This window comes from Leptonychotes weddellii, chromosome 3, assembly GCF_054177405.1.
Source record: "Leptonychotes weddellii isolate Sample4059 chromosome 3, ASM5417740v2, whole genome shotgun sequence".
Classification (NCBI taxonomy): domain Eukaryota; kingdom Metazoa; phylum Chordata; class Mammalia; order Carnivora; family Phocidae; genus Leptonychotes; species Leptonychotes weddellii.
Genome location: NC_138371.1, coordinates 55,627,754 through 55,640,648, shown reverse-complemented (window position 1 = coordinate 55,640,648; position 12,895 = coordinate 55,627,754). Strand labels below are relative to the sequence as shown.

General features: G+C 41.4%; 1 protein-coding gene and 1 pseudogene across 1 annotated transcript in view; one reads left to right on the top strand and one right to left on the bottom strand.

Moving 5' to 3' along the window:
• Positions 1 to 1,657: 1,657 nt before the first annotated feature.
• The window catches only part of METTL8 (methyltransferase 8, tRNA N3-cytidine), a 179,109-nt gene continuing 167,871 nt past the window's right edge, over positions 1,658 to 12,895 (bottom strand). The window contains exon 10 of the mRNA XM_081814193.1: positions 1,658 to 1,983. Within this exon, the coding sequence (XP_081670319.1) occupies positions 1,883 to 1,983 (101 nt within the window). The 3' untranslated portion in view covers positions 1,658 to 1,882. The remainder of the gene's footprint in view (positions 1,984 to 12,895) is intronic.
• Positions 9,818 to 10,259, top strand: LOC102746553 (gamma-aminobutyric acid receptor-associated protein-like 2 pseudogene; annotated as a pseudogene).

Genomic DNA, 12,895 nt, shown 5'->3' with positions numbered 1-12,895 from the left:
TCCTCGCGTAAAATCGTCCTTTAAACAAGTGTCATGAATAATTTTTTTTAAAGATTTATTTAGTTGAGAGAGAGAGAGTGCATGCAGTGGGGAGGGGCAGAGGGAGAGAAAGTCTTAAGCAGACTCCACACTGAGTCTGGAGCCTGGCATGGGGCTCCATCTCAGGACTCTGAGATCACTACCTGAGCTGAAAAACCAAGAGTTGGCCGCTTTACCAATTGCGCTGCCCAGGTGGCCCAATAATTCTTTTTTTTTAACATGGGCATGACATGTGCATACACATAGCTCTCTGTGCCCCCTTCCCTGGACACTAGTTGCAGTATACATTCTCACCCCTTTCACTCTCCCTTGGTAAGGCACATCTGGATGCCAGGTGAGTTAAATTAATGCTGCTTTGACAATGGTTTTCAGACTGGAGTGGACCTCAGAATAACCTCCAGCACTTGTGGATCACAGGTTGCCAGGTTCTACCTAGAGCCTCCGATTCAGTAGGTCTGGGGTATGACTTGAAAATTTGCACTTCTCTTAAATACAAATGATGTAAATGCTGCTGCTGGTGGTCCTGGCATCACGCGTTAAGAACTATGGCCAAGAGGGGCGCCTGGGTGGCTCAGTTGGTTAGGCGACTGCCTTCAGCTCAGGTCATGATCCTGGAATCCTGGGATCGAGTCCCGCATCGGGCTCCCTGCTCAGCGGGGAGTCTGCTTCTCCCTCTGACCCTCCTCCCTCTCATGCTCTCTGTCTCTCATTCTCTCTCTCTCAAAATAAATAAATCAAATCTTTAAAAAAAAAAAAAAAAAAGAACTATGGCCAAGAGAAGAACTTTGAATCCACTAGAATATTGTCATCAACCAATCAGTCAGTCAATCAGTCAAAAACTGCACTCATTTGTAATAAGCTACTTTCTACATTTTGGGTTAACTGCTGAGTTAGCAACCTCTCAAGGGTCTTCCAGCTAAAAAAATTCTATGATGTTTAAGTGAAGCAAGACAATGAGTTCAGCAATTGAAGCCTGGCTCCCACTGCAATCGTATCCTCTTTCAATTCTTTCTGGTATCTCCTCCACCCCACCTGCCTGAAGACCCTAACCCTCAGTGTCACAGGGACCAGGGACGGCACACTGTGGTTTAGTTTCCTGCATGAATACAGAACAGAGTATTCTCCTACGAGTCCTGGCAGTTGTGATGAGAATCCTTTATTCACCTCAGGCCTCTAAGGAGATCAAATCTACATTCTGACTTTTCTGGGGCTAAGGGAGGTCATTCCAGCCCTAGCAAATGCTGCAATTTGCTTTTAAGAATGTCCAAGGGGCGCCTGGGTGGTTCAGATGGTTAAACGTCTGCCTTTGGCTCAGGTCATGATCCCAGGGTCCTGGGATTGAGCCCCGTGTCGGGCTCCTTGCTCGGTGGGGAGCCTGCTTCTCCCCCTCCCTCTGCTTCTCCCCCTGCTCATGTTCTCTCTCTCTCTCTCTCTGTGTCTCGAATGAATAAAAAAAAAAAAATCTTTAAAAAAAAATAGTTTGCTTATTAAAAAAAAAAAAAGAATGTCCAAGACAGGTAACCACAGTGATGCATTGCCCTCAGGTAATTTTAAGTTGAAATCCAAAAGGAAACAAAATTCAAATTACATATCTAGGTTTTCCTAATAGTGATGTATTTTCTGTGGAAACATCTCAGTCAGTTGTTCTTCAGAGGCTGATCGTCCAGAAGAAAGAAGAAATGCTTCTCTGGGGGTTTTGGAAGTCTATTGGCTTTATGGGTCTGCAAGAAGCCAGGAAAGGAAACTTAGAAGCATAGGGAGTGAGAAGTACCCTGGGCAGCTGCCCCTCCGGCCAGGTGCAGTTTCTCTTAGAAGGAGGCTCTGATAGGGGCACCTGGGTGGCTCAGTCAGTTAAACGTCCAACTCTTGATCTCTCATCAGATCTTGATCTCAGGGTCACAAGTTCAAGCCCCATGTTGGGCTCCATGCTGGATGTGGAGCCTACTTTAAAAAAAAAATTAAAAAGGAGGCTCTGATAAGTGCATTCACACAGTGGAACACTTTATTCCCTCAGGCTTTTTTACAACATACCCCTCCACCATACCTTTCTAATGGGAACTGATTATAAGAATAGTCAGTTCAGGCGCCTGACTGGATCAGTTGGTAGAGCATGTGACTCTTGATCTTGAGGTTATAAGTTCAAGCCCCACACTGAGTGTAGAGATTACTTAAAAATAAAATCTTTACCTGGGCACCTGGGTGGCTCAGTTGGTTAAGTGTCTGACTCTTGGTTTTGGCTCAGGTCATGATCTCAGGGTTGTGGGATCCAGCCCTGTGTCAGGCTCCATGCTCGGTGGGGAGTCTGCCTGAGATTCTCTCTCCCTCTCCATCTGTCCCTCCCCACCATGCTCTTTCTCTCTCAAATAAAATAAAATAGTCTTTAAAAAAATAAAATAAAAGGGTGCCTGGGTGGCTCAGTCGTTTAAGCATCTGCCTTCAGCTCAGGTCATGATCCCAGAGTCCTGGGATTGAGCCTCACATCAGGCTCCCTGCTCAGCGGAGAGGCCATTTCTCCCTCTCCCTCTGCTGCTCCCCCTGCTTGTGCTCTCTCTCACTATCGCTCTCTCTGTCAAATAAATAAATAAAATCTTCTAGAAAAAATAAATAAATAAAATAAAATCTTTAAAAAAAAACAATAGTCAATTAATGGTTACTCATTTTTAGTTAAAAAAGCTAACATGGCATATATCAAGGTGCTCCATGTGGCAGGCATTATTATAAGGACTTTCCTCATATTAATTTATTTAATCCTTATAATGGTCCCATAAATACTATTATTATCTCTATTTTCCAGACAAAGAAGCTAAGGCACAAAGAATTAATTAATTTGCCCAAGGTCATATCAGTTAGTAAGAGGTAAAGATGGAATTAAAACCAACTCTGGCCTCCGAGTTGCGTTCTATGTTGCATTTTTTTTTTAACAGAGAACAACAACTTTCTAGATTAATTAAATCCATAATTCAAATGTTTTATTGAACCATTTGACAATCAGAATCTGTTATGGGTTGAATTGTGTCCCCCCAAAAAAGATATGTTGAAGTCTTAACCCCCAGTATTACAGAATGTGAATTTTTTTTTTTTTAAGATTTTATTTATTTATTTGACAGAGAGAGAGACAGCGAGAGAGGGAACACAAGCAGGGGGAGTGGGAGAGGGAGAAGCAGGCTCCCCGCAGAGCAGGGAGCCTGATGTGGGGCTCTATCCCAGGACCCTGGGATCATGACCTGAGCTGAAGGCAGACACTTAATGACTGAGCCAACCAGGCGCCCCACAGAATGTGAACTTCTTTAGAAATAGGGTCACTGCAGATGTAATTAGTTACTTCATACTGAAATAGAGTGGGCCCTTAATCCAATATGACCAGTGTCCTTTTAAGAAGGCCATGTGAAGACAGAGACACACAGAGATAACACCAAGTGACTGTAAAGATATATATTGGGGATAGGCAGCTGCAAGACAAGGAATGCCAAAGACTGCCAGCAAACCATCAGAAGCTAGGAAGAGGCAAGAAATGATTCTCCTACAGAGTTCAGAGGGAATGTGGCCCTGCCCCAACACCTTGATTTTAGACATTTAACTTCCAGAACTATGGAGACAATAAACTTTTATTATTTTAAGCCACCCAGTTTGTGGTTACCTTGTTATGGCAGCCCTAGGAAACTAATGCAGAACAGATACATTTTTTCTCCACTTTCTTCACCTCTCCCTTCTAACCTTCAACAGGAATGCCCTAGACTAGCAGATCCACTTGGTAGGACAAAAGGAAAAATCTGAGTTGTTCATTCATTCTGAGCCTGCCTGGCATGATTCCCAGCACATGGTAGGTGCTTAATAAATGTTTGTTGATCGGATGGATTCTTCCAACATTTACTAAAGGACCACTCTTTGTCATGATTATCTAGAAATGGCACAAGTCCTAAAAATCAAGACTAGGTAGTTAGTTACATTCCTCCTTTCAAATCCACAGATGACTTGATACAAATTAGCCACCAGAATGTCTTCCAACTATCCCTAACACAAGTAAAAATGACTGTTAAGATTTCGCTTCTGGGCCTTCTTGTTCCATTGATCTGTGTATTTTTGAGTAATGCTTCACCTCTTTTCCATTTTCTTGCCCTCCTCTGGTGGAGGTGCTAATGATTGGAGAAAGGTATGAAAAGCAGACAGCAGGAGGGAGAAGTACAACCCCAAACCTGATCATGAGGGCTTGGATAACTGAGAGGACACCACTGTCAAACTGTAGAAAAAGCCCTCTGAACACATTTTAGACATTAGTATCTAATGAAGGCTCATAAAGGTACTTTTAAAAAGGTTTGCCCAAAGACAAAGAATGACATGATTTTTCTGAAAGTAAATTTATTAAAGATGTTGAGTGAAAAGAGCAAAAGTATAAGTAATATCATTTCTATAAAACAATGACAAAAATTCCTGTGTGTATATGTGTGTATAAAACTGTTTATGTACATACTGGAGTATAGTTGTTTCTAGGCATTGTCAATGAATAAAGCTGGGTTTTCTGGTATTAGTTTTAAGAAATAAAGCATCCTAATTTATAAACTTATAAGATACTCACCCACTCACTCATACTCCCCTTCCCCAATAGTCTCCCCGTGAGTACTTATGGATTTCCATTGGTTGAGTTCCACATACTAGAGCCCCAAGGAAATAAATGGCATGGTCATCTATGGAAAATGTTGGAACATGCAGTGAGAATAAGAAATAAGCTGGGGGCGCCTGGGTGGCTCAGTTGGTTAAGCGTCTGCCTTCGGCTCAGGTCATGATCCCGGGGTCCTGGGATCGAGCCCCGCATCAGGCTCCCTGCTTGGCGGGAAGCCTGCTTCTCCCTCTCCCACTCCCCCTGCTTGTGTTCCCCCTCTCGCTGCTCTCTCTCAGTCAAATAAACAAAATCTTTAAAAAAAAAAAAAAGAATAAGAAATAAACTTTTGTTACTATAGGCTACCAACATCTGGGGTCATTTGTTGCAACCACAGAATCTAACCTAACCTGACTGTTACAGTAATTATGCACAAGGCACAGGGCTAGGTACACATAGTCATTTTATTTTATTTTTTAATTTTAAAAAAAAATTTGTTTAGAGAGAGAGAGAGAGTGCATGCACACAAGTGGGGGGGCTCAGAGGGAGAGGAGACAGAGAATTTTTTTTTTAAGATTTTATTTATTTACCTGATAGAGAGCAAGAGTGAGAGAGAGAAAGCACAGAGGGAGAGAGAGAGCACAGAGGGAGAGGGAGAGGTAGATTCCCCGCTGAGCAGAGAGTCTGACGTGGGGCTCCATCCCAGGATCCTGAAATCATGACCTGAGCTGAAGGCAGACACTTAACTGAATGAGCCACCCAGGCACCCCAAGAGAGAGAATTTTAAGCAGGCTCCACGCCTAGCACAGAGCCTGACGTGGGACTCGATCTCACAACACTGAGATCATGACCTGAGCTGAAATCAAATGCCGGACGCTTAATCAACTGAGCCACCCTGGTGCTCCCAAATAGTCATTTTAATAGAAGGAGGAAGAAGTATTAGGAAATTAAAATCTTGTTTGCTTTCACATAAATCGGTAAGCCATCAACAGAGCAGAAGACCTATTAGAAATTTAAAACTGGCCAAATTTTCTAAAAGGCTTCTGGTACTCAATTCTGATATAATAAGGGCCAGTCTCTCTATAACAGAAGTTAAAACCCCAAGAGAAACAGATAACAAGGGTATGTTTTCCATATAAAAATCACTTCGCTAGAATATGAGGACTCCATGTCACTGTACAGATTTATGAAGAAAACAGAATTCTTAATAGAGCCTCGGGCATCTGCTCCTATCATGGAGGGAAAGCACTCCCAGAAGCAAGTAGACAACATTTGCCTAGAACCTGCTATTATTACACTCTGTGCATATGGTAGCTAAAAACTCATTAGTTCTGTAATTCTGGCTGAAGTTGGCAAGCCACCTCCAGAAATATTTCATACAAGCAAAGTGACAGATGGCAATTTCCTTTGTTATAGGATGAGCTGATTAGGGTAGTGGTCACACTGAAGTCATCTAGATAAGAGTGAAACTACTCTTAAGTAATTTATCTGCAACTTCTGATAAGTCAATCTTCATAAAATTGGCCTCATTTTTGTCATCCAAGAACACATTATTGGTCAGACTTACATAATTTCTTTCAAATAGGATTAGAAAATATATTTCAGTGGACACTGTGAGGTAGATATATAATTTGTAGCCGCAAAAAACAGAGGGTAGTCATTTTGTTCTAATTTCCCTCCACAGCTGTAGTTCCTTCTGTAAGGGCTGTTTGTTTTCCTCTCCAACATACCATCCCCATCCTCCTTCTTTTAGTAAAAATGTACTAGACAATACAAACAATACAGTACTATACAATAATACTTTTGAGGCTCCCTACCAACCCTCCTTATGCTTCAGGTAGAGCTGACCCGCACTCCCATCCCCACGCTCTAAGTGATAAATATATGACCCAAACCTGGCCAGTCCGAATACTGCATCTCCTGCCCTCATAATTTATTCAGAGATGGATATGTGACCTAGCTTGGGTCAATGAGAGTCTTACTCCAGTTTTGGGCTAGAACTGTTAAGAAGGAGATATTACTGGGTCTCCTGGGTGACCCAGTCAGTTAAGCATCGGACTCGTGATTCCAGCTCAGGTCGGATCTCATGGGTCATGAGATCGAGCCCCATGTGGGGCTCTGCACTCAGCAGGGACACTGCTTGAGATTCTCTCTCTCCCTCTTCCCCTCCCTCACCCGACTCTCTCTCTCTCTCAAATAAATAAATAAATAAATCTTAAAAAAAAAAAAGAAAGAAACAATGAAAAGAAAGAGATATTCTCTTTCCAATGGATAGAATGCAAGCCTAAGTTGTTTTTGGAATCTTTGCTACCACTTCAGACAATGCAGGCATACAGAGGAAAGCAGAATCAAAAGATTCCTGGCTTCATTTTTTGTGTACATGGGTCCAAATAATCTTAAAGCTACCATACCCTACACTTTTTCATTTACATGAGTCAGGAAATTTCCTTTTTTGCCTTAAGCCAGTTGGATTTTTTTTTTCATTTGCAACCATAAGAGTTCTGACTAATGCACTTGCTATCATAGGAAAAACAGCCAGAAAAAAATATTATAGTCTTCCCTGGTCTTATCTCAATGACCCATTGAACCAGAAACACGAAACAAATAAACAAAATTTCAAATGAAATTTCTTCCCAATATGGTCCATTTTCCCAAAGAATCTCAAAGCATTTACAAACCTCAGAGAATAATACCCTGGAGTTGTACGAGGCACTCTTTGTTAGCAGAGTTAAGAATAACATTGACCTTTTCCTGAGAATAGTCTATGCGCCAAAAACCATACAAGGCATTTTATACCTTTACCTTATTTAGTATTCACAACTACTTTATTAGATTGGTATTATTATGCCCAATTTACAGATGGGGGAGTTGAGGTCAGAGAGGTTCATTTTCCTCAGGTGATTCAGCTTATAAGTGACCTCTCCTGCATTTAAACTCATGTCTTTCTAGCCCAAAGTCTGTGTTCTTCTAAGCAACATAGCCTCTTTTCTTATATCCATATTGACATTTTTGTCAATACCTCCCTACTTACCCTTCTGATTGGCCCTTCTCCTCCTGAGGTCCTAGCTGTATGGCCTAAAAATAGACACCTGACCTGGGCAAGGTAATTGTATTCACTCACTTGAGAATTTAAATATGGGACACAGAAGGAAGTTGCACTCAGTGGTAGATTCTTGAGCTGAAATGGCATATATGTTACTTGTAAGACACACTTTTCTAGCTTAGGGAATAACATGGTCTTTTTTTTTTTTTTTTTTTAAAGATTTTATTTATTTATTTGACAGCGAGACACAGCGAGAGAGGGAACACAAGCAGGGGGAGTGGGAGAGGGAGAAGCAGGCTCCCCGCAGAGCAGGGAGCCCAATGCGGGACTCGATCCCAGGACCCCGGGACCATGACCTGAGCCGAAGGCAGTCGCTTAACCAACTGAGCCACCCAGGCGCCCGGGAATAACATGGTCTTAAATCTTTCATTTTTCCAATGATTTACTCAAATTCTCATATGTTCTTTCCCAAGATCTCCTCTATGGGGACTTCCCCCTAAACTGTCCAAGACTTTCAGGGGCTTTCTTGATACAAAAGGATCCACCCTGTCAAACCTCAAAAATAAAGAACTTGAAATCTGATTAGATCACTACAAGTAATAGTCTTGTCCCTGCCATACAGCATCACACTTCAGTGTTGGTCTTGTGCAGGCTGATGGATGCTTGCCTGTCTTCATTAGCCCAGAGTCCCATGCTTGGCCTCCAAGATCAGAGTTTTGTTGACTTGCATTCACATATTCAACACAATGCCAGGAGACCTGGGTCTCACAGGGAATCCAGCCATTGGAAATTTGTGTTTAGTTCAGGTCACCAACTTAAACTCACCCTTCCCTCTCAGTGCCATCCTTTTGAGAAACTGTGGTGTCCTATTCTACCAAAGGGCAGGACCACATGGTTGACACTGATAGGCTACTGGACTTTAATTCTAAGAAAAAGTGGGTGGGTGGAGGTCTCTGTTCTCTTTCCCCGGAAGTCCCTTCTTCAAGAGAAAGGATGCCAATGACCCTGATATTTGCATAACTAAGTTGCGGAGCAGCATTCAAAGGATTCCTTTCACAATAATGAAACTCTGCTCCTGGATCAGTTACTTTCTCTACCTAAGAACACAGACACCTCTAAAAATATTTTCTAAAACTGTACCTCACCAGGCATCGTGTGCCATCTTGGATCAGAGGCATGATGAGTTAGCTAGTAGAGGAAGCTGACTGATGAACTAGAGAGCTTTCTGACTTTGCATAAAACTCCCTGTTCTACTGTGTGCAAGGTCTTGCTGTTCTTGCCTTTCCTTAGGTTCTGCGCAGGTTAGTGAAGTGCCATCTCTGTTTAGTAGTTCATGTTGCAGGTCAAATTTGTGTTCCAGGAAAATGCAACTTAACAGTACTAAAGGCTAATAAAGGGTGATTATTTTTATAATAATTTAAGAGAAAAATTAATATACACTTCCAGAAGCTCCCCATCTAACTCTTTATCCATTAACTGCTATCAAACACATTAGCACTTCATTGCTTTGCATAAATAATAGAGAAATAATAAAAGACTGTGTAATCATTCTTAAAAGTGTTGGTGCTGGGGGCGCCTGGGTGGCTCAGTTGGTTAAGCGACTGCCTTCGGCTCAGGTCATGATCCTGGAGTCCCGGGATCGAGTCCCGCATCGGGCTCCCTGCTCGGCAGGAAGTCTGCTTCTCCCTCTGACCCTCCCCCCTCTCATGTGCTCTCTCTCTCTCTCTCTGTCTCATTCTCCCTCTCAAATAAATAAATAAATACAATCTTTAAAAAAAAAAAGTGTTGGTGCTGGTCTTGATGCAAGAATTTTTAAATTATTCTATGGAGAATACCAAAATCAAGGACTATAAAAACTTTTTGGTCAAATGGCTGGAATTAGGCAGAAGAGAAATGGAGCAGAGGACTGACTTTATTCTCTACTATCAAGTCTGCATGTATATCTGGAGCCAAAAGCAGCTGGGAGACATGAAGGAGCATTTTATCATAGGCTTGATGGGCCTCTCCTTCCTAATTATATAGCATTTATACACACTTTTAAATTATGAGATGTTTGAATGATATAGAAAAAATACAGTGGTTGGTGCGCTGAGCTCCAAGGCTCCGACAGCTGGCTGCATCCCTTCCCCACCGCTGCCACCATGACGTGAACCTTCAAGGAGGACCACTCGCTGAAATACAGATAGATGCTGGAATCTGCAAAGATCTGAGTGAAATATCCAACCGGGTTCCAGTGGTTGTGGAAAAAGTCTCAGGCTCTCAGACTGCCGACACTGACAAACGGAAGTATCTGGTTCGATCTGACGTCACTGTGGCTCAGTTCATGCGGATCATCAGGAAAAGGATCCAGCTTCCTTCTGAAAAGGCAACCTTCCTGTTGGTGGATAAGACAGTCCCACAGTCCAGCCTAACTCCGGGACGGCTTCATGAGAAGGAATAAGATGAAGATGGATTTTTGTATGTGGCCTACAGTGGAGAGAACACTTCTGGCTTCTGAGGGCCAACGCTAGGCTAGGTGCACCGTTGTGGCTTGTGTGGCTTGTAAATAGCCGGCCATTTGCAGTTACCAGATCTCTTCACATTGACCTATTAGTGCATTTGTAACTGAGTTTATTTCTTCATACATTGGAAGGTATTGTTTCCTTAGATTAGTAAATTAACATACAGAGTTTCCTTTCGAGTTTCCCTTTTTGTGCACTGTCCTCACGGCTGTACTCCAGGGAACTTGTTCCTCTGAAGATCATATTTAATGAAGATATTTCCATATTAAAGTGAGGTAGTGATGTAGGAAAGACGTTAGGGTTCAAAGCCGATGGCCAAGAAAGAATTCGTGAGACGTCTTTGGTGCAAAAAGGAGGTTTTATGAAAGCACGGGGACAGGACCTGTGGGCAGGAAGAGCTGCACCGGGGTCATGAGGAACGGCCCATTATATACTTTCAAGTTGGGAGGGGGTTAGGGATAGTGTAAGTTTCTAAGGAATTTTAGAAGCAAGGCTTCCAGGACCTGGAGGGGGCTAGCTATTGTTGGGAAAAGGTCATTTATTACCGTCTAATAAAACCTTAGTCATGAGACCCTTCAGATGTATATTGATGGGCCATATGCTTGGGGGATGATTGCCAACACATATCTTGCGGGGTTTAGAGATAAAGGAAGTTTCCAAAGGAATTTTTATATGTTAAAGTAGACTTACAGGATCCTGGGAGTCAGGCTAGGGTTGTCTTTTGCCCTTAGCAAAGTATTAACATCGAGGCAGTCTGTCACTTTGCCTATTTCAAGGACTTGTCAATGGTCTGTAGGTAGTAAGGAAATACAATAATTTCTCTTCTGCCTTTGTTTCCCATATCAGGTAGATGGGGTATTAAAGTGAAAGGGAGGGAAATGATGCATTTCTTCTGGATTAAGTTTGAAGTGTTAAAGATGGCTAAGTATTAAAAGCACCCAAATTAAATCCTTAGCAATCAGAACACTTGCTTCACTAGATTTTGCCCACTGCCAATCATGTTGGGCTGAGCTAATCTGTTTCTCTTTCTGAAACTATCAAGGTAAATAATTAAGAATAAAACTTCCTCTTATAAAGGGAAAGGAAGAAAAGAGAAAGACAGAAAAAAAGAAAGAAAGAAAGAAAAATACAGAGAATAATACCCAATAAACCCCCAAGCTTTGACATATTTTAACTTTTTGCACTATTGTATTAGTTTCCTAGGGCTGCCATAAGACATTACCACAAATTTGATGGCTTAAAACAATAAAAATTTATTCTGTCAAAGTTCTAGATGCCAGAAGTCCAAAATGAAGATGTCACCATGGTTGATTCTTTCTGGAGGCTTTGAGGGAGAATCTTTCCATCTCTCTCTCCTAGCTTCTGGTGGCTGCAGGCAAACCAAGACACTATGTATCTTCTCTCCTTCTCTCCTCTTCAGAAAGATACTTGTCATTGGATTTAGGGCTCACACTGATTCAGGATGATCTCATCTCCAGATCCTTAACTTAATTACATCTGCAAAGACCCTTTTTCCAAATAGGGTGATATTCATAGGCTTTTGATGGAACATATTCTTTTGGAGGCCAACATTCAACCCAGTACAAATATTTACTTTAACCCTTACAAACAAAATGGCGTAGATATCATTGAAATTCCCTCCCCAAACCCCTTCTATCTATTTTGTTTCAGCCCCAGATGTAACAACTATCCTAAGCTTCACTAACGTGTATACTCTAGTACTTTTACTACCTTTGTAACCACAAAGAACATGCAGTTGTTTATATACAGACATGATCCTTATAAAAGATTTCTATAAATGGTATCATCCACTACATTTCTTTTGCAACTTGTTTTTTTTTCACTGAACCTTAATATTTTAAGATTTACTTATGCTGATACATGTAGCTCTGATTTATCTATTTTGACTATGGTATGAATATCCCACAATTTATTTATCCAGTCTTCTGTTGAAAGAGATTTAGTCTTTTATAATTGGGGTATTATAAACTTTATGGTCATGATCATCCCAGGATGTATCTCCCTATCCTTATACACATATATGTATGAGAATTTTATTAGGGTGAATACCCTGAAGTGGAACCAATAGTTTTCCCCCCCCCCTCTATTTTTCTATTCCCTAGATAAATATTAAATGTTGTTCTTAAAGGTTTGCTAACAATAAGCTATAAACTGTCTGGGCCTCATTCTGTTTTGGGAATGGATTTTTTCACTATAGTTTGTTTTTTTTTTTAAAGATTTTATTTATTTATTCAGGAGAGACAGAGAGAGAGGCAGAGGCAGAGGGAGAAGCAGGCTCCCCGCAGAGCCGGGAGCCCGATGCAGGACTCAATCCCAGGACCCTGGGATCATGACCTGAGCCGAAAGCAGATACTTAACCAACTGAGCCACCTAGGCGTCCCATCACTATAGTTAAATTTATTTAATGATTATAAATATATTAAAGTTTTAAAATTTCCTTTTTAGATAACTTTGGTCATTTACATTTCTCTAGAAAATTATCCACTTTATGTTTTTGTGTTTTCAAATGTTCGGGCTTATGGCTGCTTATAATAACACACACACACACACACTCTCTCTCTCTCTCTCTCTCTCCCCCTCTCTAAAAAAAAAAATAATAATAAATAAAAATAAAGGGAGGGTGCCTGGGTGGCTTAGTCAGTTAAATGTCTGACTCTGGATTTTGGTTCAGGTCATGATCTCAGGGTTGTGAGATGA